Here is a 10,073-nt window from a genome sequence, read left to right on the forward strand (position 1 = left end):
GATTGTCAAAAAGTTTATATTGGGCAAACTGGTAGGAGGCTTAAAGATAGGATTGTTTCTCATAAAAGTGACATTAGACTTAATAAGAATTCTTGTATGTTGTCGAACCATACAAATAGTTGTAAACATGATATTGATTTTAACGAAGTAAGTATAAAATTTACAGAAAATAATGTTTTTAAAAGAAATTTCCTTGAGATGTGCAGCATCTTTCAATGTGAGAACACTATGAATAGACGTTCTGACATTGATAACTTAAGTATCATGTTCACATATTTGTTAAGTATTAATAATAATTCATCTATTAATGACGTTGGTGAATCCAGCTTATAGAAATTATTATTCAAAATTTAGCGCTCAATTTCACTGTTTCCTTTTTCTAAATTCCATAATTTACTTAGTCCATGGTTGTCTCAATTATTTTGTTCGATGTACCTTTTGGTTCTGCAAAGTTTGGTTATGATTCTTTGGTTCAATTATAATTCCATGCTGCCACATGGCTGAGCAAAGCCCGAAAAATTTATATGAAGAACTAATATTTTGTTATTTTGACCTCAACTATTTGTACTCAACTATTTTGTATCAAGTAGCGGGACACCCTGTATATATACAGGGTGTCCGAATTTTATGTAGGAAACTTCAAGGGCAGATTTCTTTAAAATAATGGGTGTTTGCCTTATAAACATAGGTCTGGAACGGCCCCGTTTTAGAGATACAGGGTGTTGAAGTTGTTTAAAAAAAATGATTTTTTGTTTATATCCCAGGAATAGATTCCAATCTCAATAAAATTTGGTAGAGATAATGTATGATAGTAGGCCTTGCATTTCCTAAAATACGAGCTCTAAAGGTTCAACCAGTGGTGTACAACAGGTCAGGGGTCACTCCTTTTTTATAAAAAAACCTAGGCCACTGCATTTTTACAAGTTATTGTAACGGAAAATACATAAAAAGGTATCTTGAATTTTTTTCCCTTGTTTATGCTTAAAAGTAAGTGCAATTTGTAAGCACATCAACAAAATTATTTACACTCATTTCCACACCACCTGTGAGGTAGAGTTCCTGACTCGTTTTAGTTTCCCCTGGAAGCCTAATACACTATCTTTACAAATAAGAACAATTTAAATCAAAATAATAATAAATGTGGCGAGGGGTAGTAAATTTTCACAATCTGCATATTTGGTCACAAGAAAATCCTCATGGAATTCGGACGATTTCGATTTCAACACGAATTTTCTGTAAACGAGTGGCTCGGAATAATTCGCAATAAAGGTTGTGGACTTTTCTTCTTGCCACTCCGTGTAAATTCCCAGTCATTTCTAAACTTTCTAGAAAACCATATGTTCGAGTTATGAGAGGATGTTCCATTAAATATACGACAAAATAGCTGGATACAATAGATGGTGCTCCTGCGCATTCTGGGAGAATAATATATGAATGGTTTAATGAAAATTATATGGGGTGATAGACAGGTAGAAGACCAAATGCCAATGTCTACCATAACAGTGCAGAAGGTCCAGTCTCTTGGCCAGACAGATTGCCATATCTTAACCCCCTGGGACGTCTACGTTTTGGGTTATCTGAAAACTAAAGTTTACTCTACTCCGACAGATACAAGATTACAACTAGTACAGCAAATAGAAGACGGGTGTAATGAATTAAAAGAAAACCATTATATGATAAGTGGCTTCAATTAGTTCCATTAGTAGAAGATATCAGAGATATGTATCGATGTGCATTTTGAACAATTGTTGTAAATATGTAACGTTAATTTTGTTTCTTCTTTAGTTGCTGTTGCTTGGTAAATATGTTTTTATTATTATTTTGCTTTAAATAGTTCTTTTTTGTAAAGACAGTAGATTATGCCTTCATTATGGTTAGAAGCGTCTGCTACAAGGGGATTGTATTGCGGTAGGAATAACTTGAGAACGGCGAATCTTGGGGAAAAAATTCAAGTAACCTTTTTACGTATTTCGTGCATTAGAATATAAATCCGTTACAATAACTTGTAAAAATGCAGTGGCGTAGTTTTTTTTTATAAAAAAGGAAGGGACCCCTGTCCAGTTGTACACCAATGGTTGAACCTTTAGAGCTCATATTTTAGGGAATGCAGATCGTACTATCATACATTATCTGTACCAAATTTTATTGAGATGTTAATAAACAAACAATAATTTTTTTTAACAATTTCAACACCCTTTATCTCTAAAACGGGGCTGTTCCAGACCAATGTTTATGAGGCAAACATATATTATTTTAAAGAGATCTATTTGCCCTTGAAGTTTCCTGCATAAATTCGGACCACCCTGTATATAGACAAGGTGTAAAACGTGAATCATATTCTAATTTAGACCTGGTTTTAAAAGTGAAGATACCACAACTGGTTTTATATTATCACCCTGAGGCTATATCTGTGTATACACATGTTCCCCTTTTTTGACAATCAGGAAGTCTACTGCTACTTAAATTTCCATACAGGGTTAGCAAAAAAATCCGCCTGGTAAGATTTTAAGATACGAGATTTTCGTTGCAATTTATTTCTGCAATGTTATTGACATTGACATTAAAAAGGAGAGGAACTGTTTTACTCAAGTTGTATTTGTATGATTTTTTTTTTAAAACAGCACGCTTTTAAGTCATAAAATCATACTGTTATTTAAATTTAACAGATGGTACATGTCAATTTTTTTTTTAAATATGTTAATTAATGAAAATTTTATGTAGTTCCCTGTACGGGGTGCAACAAAAATATAAACTAACATACTTCGAGGGTGTAAAACAGTAATGGGAATAAACCATATTATACATTTTTTGAGTATTGGTGAGATATAACCTGCAAAGCATGTCATACACCATTTATTCTATGTCTTATATGTCGGTTATATCCCACCAATACTCAAAACATGTAGGTATGTAGATAGACATCCAAATTAAATCATCCGTCAGTCATCTCACCTATGGCATATTGAGGAGAATTAATATTTACTATTTGGGGATGTATTCAATGCCAACCGGGGTACATAGCTATTTAGCTATTTCTCACAACATTAATCGTTAAAAAGTAAATGTTTTTTCTTAAAGTGCCGCAGTGCATTGCAGGAGCAAATTTAATATCTACGCCTTTCACCTTTAAAAAGGATCTGATATGTTTTGTTTGATTATTTATTCCTCGATTTATTCTATTTTAGAATAATCAAACATTATTCAGGCTTTTTTTCAGTCAGGAGCGTAGAAATTCTACTGAAAAAAAGCCAGTTCTCTGCCATTGGCCCACATAATTTCTAAGTTAGTACATACCACAAATTATGAATCATACCTGGTATAACAAATTTCAAGGTTTTCGAAATAGCGCTTCAGAAAAAAATATGTTTTTGGGGAGTTCTATATGCAATCAAAGTTTGTTGGTTCATTTTGTTACACCATCTATAATAGTACCAGTAAATAAATAATTACATGAATAAATATAAAAAAAAATCGTTCGATAAGGAATTTTTTTTTTTGACGGCAGGGTCATTATCACAGACAACATACCTATGCAAAAGGTATTTTGTCTGTGATTTAATATGAATTTTGTTTATTGTAGGTACAACTGGTGCCATACTGTTGTGCGCATTTTTCGTAGACGTAATTGTATGGTATAAAGCAGGCAGTATAAATTTTGTCGACGAACAGGTTCCATTTGAAGAAGAATTACACACGATTACAGGAAAAATAAAAAATGAACCTGAATAACAAATGCAGAAGGTGGAGACCCCACCAAAATTTTAATTGTAGTTTTTGTTTTTACATATTTAGAATTTTCCGATTATATTGTATATTCAACCATAGAGACACAATATAGGTACATATAAATGTGCAGATCCACTGGAGGAGGATGAATGAGTGTACAGGATTATTACTATTTATAATAACCAAATAATTTCGCGCATTAAGAATAAAAATATAACGTATTAAACGTTACTAAAATTATTGAAAGTTGAAAATTCCCATAACTTGATTTACGTATCTAATTTAAGCACATAATTTTGGTTTAATACGTTAAATCATATTTTATAGGTATTTCATAATTTACAATTTCATTAGAAGTTATTTGGTTACTTCTACAGCCAGCAACTGTCACTGAATTCATAACACCTCTCCATCCCGAGTTAAAAGGTGCCGCAAAATTATTTTTTTGTGGGGGGGGGTTCTCTTTAATTTGTAGAGGCACACCGTTTTTTTATGTATGTAGGTATGTACATATTTAATTTACTTTATAAATAGGTTCCTTACGTGGAAAGAAAAATAACCTAGTCTTAAAATTCTCACTGATTTGTTTTAATTGAACAAAACTAGCCTTTTTATTACTTGAGCGGAAAAGTAGTTCGATCAGGACACTTGTAAAATAATAAATTAACCCTATTTCCGGTCAAAGTGAAAGTGTAAAATAATCCGTACTATAAAGCTAGACAGTATTGTCACATATTGTGCTCGAAATATCAAAGTATAATGCTTTATATGCTGTTTCGTATTTGAAAATGTGCAGTTCCGTAAAATCCGTACATTTAATTTTTAATATATCGTTATAAGCCTAATGGATAAGTGATAAATAACTAGATGTCATTCAGGGAAAAATAGCAAGTTTTCGATCCTTTTCTTTGCCAAGAGTTACAGACTGCAAAACGAATTGAGACTATATTATTTAAATTGTTTCTAAATGTTTCCAAATAAAAACGTATACTGATTTCATTGTTTACTCTCCAGAGAAATGTCGAAAACGGTACAAAAAAAAACAAAATCACATATATTGTTAAGGCTCCCTGAATTATATATATACACATAGTTATTATTTTTTCTAATTTGAAATGTATATACCACTATCAAAGTGAATGCATGATAATTTGCACATATTTATTGAATATTTAAAATTTCTATGCCTTCTATAGGTAATCTATATTACCTATGTTTGGTCTGAAAATCCAGTAAGTAGGTATAACTTTTATTTTCTACTTTAGAATTATTTACTCGATATAATTAAAATGAGTATAAAATTTCCAGTGAGTTACACATTAGCTGGGTATATAATACGCTGCTTGAAACTTATTTTTCATTACAAATCTCTGTTTGTTTGTATAACTGCATGCTTTATATTTATACGGTTGATGTTGTTAAGAGTATGATATCTACCGTTCAAAATAAACAATTCTCGATATATTGTTCATTGTGTTTATTTAAATTTATAATCAAACTTATGTTTGATGAAAGTAATAATAATATTACCTACATATACCGTATTATCGAAATTTATAAATGCCTCCTTACTACAAACCGAGATGCTGTTTTATCTGCGACTATTTTCATATGAAATAATTTCTGAAGGTTTTTTTATTAAATTTATATACCTATTTAAATTGAATTTGTTTGCATTTTGTAGGAATATATTTGTTAACATTATATCACGAACAATATACTAAATGTATGCCAATATTCAATTTAAAGTTGTTTTTTTTTTAAATTAAATATGATGAACAAAACATATTTTATTGTTTGTTTGATGTATTTATTTAAACGCAGTGACACAGCTGTTATAATCTCTACCGTATTGTATAACGTATGTATTTTACATTTTCTGAAAAATTATATGTACATACATATTTATTTTTATTTTCACTTCACTGAATAATTGGTGTATCGCACCTGTCATCATGAAATTATAAACTTTATATTACATATTATAATTAATTGCACACTAACCTTACATTTCAATAAGTTTGTTTTATTTCTAGCAGGTAAATCAAGTCAAGATTTTTATCTAATTGTAGAACCGGTGTCTTGATATTTTTAACCATGGATTAGTTCACACCACAGATTTCATAAAATTGCACATATGCACACTGACGCCGCTTGTCAAAATAAAAACGCCCTATTGCTATCAATAGGGCATTTTTATTTTGTATTACCATTTACCTTTGTACACGGTAATATCCCTACGGTTTTACCTATAGCCAAATCAGTTTCAAATATTTTTTTGTAACAAAATATATATTTTCTATTTGTCTAGGTCTATATTAAGGCTACATAAAGAAAAACCAAATAGAACCGAATTAATAATACTTAGAAAAATGTAGTAAATAGTAATATTTTTGTATTTCAGTTACCTCCATATTTACATATTTAACATGTTTAGACTAGACGATCTTATCTTTTTGTGGTAAAGACTAACAAACTTTATATACCACAAAGTATGTATTGGGCAAACGAAAAGTACAATCCAGAGCCGTACTCAGATTCTCCAATTTTCATGACTAATTTGAACCGATCAGAATATAGTCACTTTCATCAAATATCACACTTCATTTAGTTTATTTCAGTAATTACGTATATAATTCGATCCTGGCTCCTGGTTATCTAGCCATCTGGTTATGCATAGTGTGTCACAACAATGTATAAAGTAATAATAAATAGTTCTACAACTCCTCTAATCATTGGCGTTGGAATTTCTAAATTTCTTTTCTTCTGAGGATGCTCAGTGAAAATAAAGTATGAGCAAAAATAATGATGATGATAATATATTGATATAACTATCATATAAGTAGGTATCTATTGACTATTTTCGGAATCTCAATAATACCGGAGAAAGTAAGTTACTTTTTTAAATATTTTATTCAATTAAACGATTTTTTTTTTCAAATTTCGTAGACGTACGTAATGCCTAATGCTAATGAATTTTTCAGGAACGCATCAATATCTCTTATTCGAGTATCTTCACCGTTTAAAATTTCCTCCACCTTTTATTTAGACAGATTGACTATTGCTCATTTGTACTCGAGCTGTGAATTAAATTTTGTATAGGCAGACCGAATTGAACACGGTTTGTCAGATTTTCAAATAGTAGTTTTAATCATGTTTCGGAACTCAAAATTTAAATCTAATATTATTGCAGTAAATATTTTAATAGTCGTTTAATGTAAAAAAAAAATCTTAACTGACCTTGTGTCACTATAAACTTTGTAATCAGACCTGGATTTACAGACCGAACAATGTAGAGCTGTATCAAAATAAATTTCATGGGGGGCCTATACCTATTTGTCTATTCATAACTTGGCATATACAAAAAACTGAATCATTTTACTGCTATTTTTAAGGTACGGCCACAATGAAAAGTCGAGGCTTTAGATTCAAATTACATTATGGCAAATACCTTTAATTAAGTTTGTTTACTCACGTTACAGCCTTATATGATTTGACAAATAGACAATGAATGCAATATATTACTTTTTTAGTTTTACTGAATAGCCCGCGGTACTATTCAATAACTGTGATATTTAAATATATTTACTACAGCTTTTCAAAAAAAAAAATATAAGAATATTAATATAATTTATGANTAGATAGTTGAAATTTTTGTAGTTTACGAAAAACCTTATTTTTGATTTGTTTGTGCCAAAAGAGCTAAACCAATATATTTTTATTTATATTGGTATACAAGGTGTTTGGTAAGTGGATGCATTCCTTGGAGGAGGTTATAGTACAAGTGATTTGTGATATATTTCCTTAATATAACATATTCCGAAAACGCTTAGTTTCCGATCTACAGGGTGTTAAAAGTTTTAATAAAAAAATGCAAATTCAAAAATATCGCGGAAACCGCTCAGAAAAATTTAAAGAAATTTTACAGACTTTGACAGTTAACAACAATACATATTTTATGATAAAAATTTTGTTTTCAGGTTCACCAGTGGCGTGCGCACCCGCACGTCTGGATATTTTTAAAGAAAAAAATGCTACGTCACTGATTTTTCTTAAAATAAAAATTATTTTTGAATTCCTTATTCAATTTGGAAGAGAAAAGGTATCTCGACTGTTTTTCTTGTGACGCACCGTTTTCGAGTAAATAAATTAAAATCGATTTATTGCATGGCGTAATCCGGTTTCAATAATTTGAAAAATAGCAGAAATTATGCACTGTTTTTTTTGGTACCAATTTTATTACAAAAAATTATTACTCCTCACAGTTAACATCAGTCTAAAAAAATGTATCAGTTTTTACTATTTTATCACTATCTTAAACAGAAACTAGCAAGTTAGCTGTGCACTCGTTTTTGTTATTGTTTGACAAAATTAATAATAGCTGCCACTTTAGTAATAACGTGTTGTAATAAAATTGGTAGGTACAAAAAAACTAAAGGGCATAATTTTTTATTAAAACTTTAACACCCTGTAGATCGGAAACTAAGCGTTTTCGGAATATGTTATGTTAAGGAAATATATCACAAATCACTTGTACTATAACCTCCTGCAACTCCTGCAAGGAATGCATCGACTTACCAAACACCCTGTATATATATATATATAATATGGAAAAATGGAAGAAAAATAATTCCCAATTATATATATATTGGCATGTGAATAAGCGGCTGATTAGTAAAAGAAAACGCCTAGTTTTCGTATCTAGAACATATGAAAAGGTAATTTATTATTTTATTAAGAATGAATTTATCTCCAAAATAAAATTACATACATATTATACCTTCTGTTACTAATAATACTTTCCTGTTTCAAAAAGACACCTGAGGGCTTGGAATTACCAGTGATTTATGTGTAAACTAGGTAGGTCACAGCCACATATTCACATTTCTTCGAATAAATATTATTAATAATTTAGTTTAGCACATCTAGTTACCATTTTGTTATATTTTTATAATGTACGCATTTATTGTTTAACTACGTATTACATGTGCCATGTACTATATTCAGTATAGGTAACACATAAATATCTGAAATACCTCAATTTTTATATTATGCTCAAAGATTGTTACTTTTCTACAACCACTGACTTTATATTAATCATTTAAGTTTAAATTTCTGTATTTTTTAAATTATTAAAATAAAATCTTTTGTAGATTAAGTATTTTTCTAATATGATTGAATTACCACTACCCAAGTGTAAACGTAATGCAGTTATATATTAATCAATTATTGTATTAAATGTGTTTTATTTCTACTAACCAAGCAAATCGTACTATAATAGAGATGGGTACCTAATTAATTACTAACGGAATTATTTATATTACAAGAATTCATTTAAATCTTTTAACACTACTATATCACTTGATAAAAAGTTATATTTTTTAATCTAAATGTAGGTAGACTAAAAAAGTACCAACTACAAACAAAAACGTAAATTCACACTTCACTTCTAGCAAAAAAAAAGAACTTCTTTTGCATATTTTAGTGTGTAGTAGGATTACATTCGAATGACTCCAGTAAGGGAAGGGATCGACTAAGTACTGCGACAATTTTCGAAACGTATTTAAATCCTAGCCAATGAACCAAATGTGAAAGCCGTAAACGTAAAGAAGAAGAAGTAGATGGGTTGCTCTCGCTCTTTCATTTATAGCCCAAGGTCAGAAATCACGTGCTAAATGTCAATCAGCAGAATAACCAACAATGAGGCAGTGGACAATTTGTGTTATTATCAGAGAGCGGACAATTTGTGTCTTTAACCTTGAACATAGATATGTCATTCATAAACCTAGATACATTATCCATGACGCAGTGGCGTGTCGGATATGCATCGGAAATTTACGTGATAATTCACGAAAATTCCACGGTACATACATTTTTAGGCGTTATAAAATATTTAGAAAATCAGAAATTGTATACTACATATTTATTAAATAAAGTTCGGTTAAAAATAGTGTCGTTCTTTTAATTGGAAATTAGGAGTCAATGTAACGAATATCCTCAGGCGACGCACATGATAGAATAGTCCAACTCACGCTCCATTCATAACAGGGCTGCAGTTTGAATTCTGACCAATAGGAATTCGATAAACGCAACCGATGTCGACGGATGGACTAGAGATGGGCGCGAGTGTCATTTCATTTCTTTAGAACTAAATTAACTTAATTATTTTCTCGTTATTTAACCTGTTCACATGATTTATGGATTTTAAATAAAGGGTACAAATCTTCGCGAGGATAATACGATATATTTGCTATACATAATAATTATATTTTGCATAGTTTATACACAATACATTTTTGAACGCGTACACATCTCTACCAAAATTTGACCTATTCTTCGGGTTAAAG

At 30.3% G+C, this 10,073-nt stretch overlaps 1 protein-coding gene across 2 annotated transcripts in view; it reads left to right on the forward strand.

Moving 5' to 3' along the window:
• LOC108912424 (solute carrier organic anion transporter family member 3A1) overlaps nucleotides 1-6,955 on the forward strand; it is an 18,509-nt gene extending 11,554 nt beyond the window's left edge. For both annotated transcript variants that reach the window (XM_018717641.2, XM_023455068.1), the window contains exon 9: nucleotides 3,581-6,955. In XM_018717641.2, the coding sequence (XP_018573157.1) occupies nucleotides 3,581-3,729 (149 nt within the window). In that variant the 3' untranslated portion in view covers nucleotides 3,730-6,955. The remainder of the gene's footprint in view (nucleotides 1-3,580) is intronic.
• Nucleotides 6,956-10,073: the final 3,118 nt, after the last annotated feature.

The sequence above is a fragment of the Anoplophora glabripennis genome, unplaced genomic scaffold (genome assembly GCF_000390285.2).
Source record: "Anoplophora glabripennis isolate ALB-LARVAE unplaced genomic scaffold, Agla_2.0 scaffold518, whole genome shotgun sequence".
In the NCBI taxonomy this organism is placed as follows: Eukaryota; Metazoa; Arthropoda; class Insecta; order Coleoptera; family Cerambycidae; genus Anoplophora; species Anoplophora glabripennis.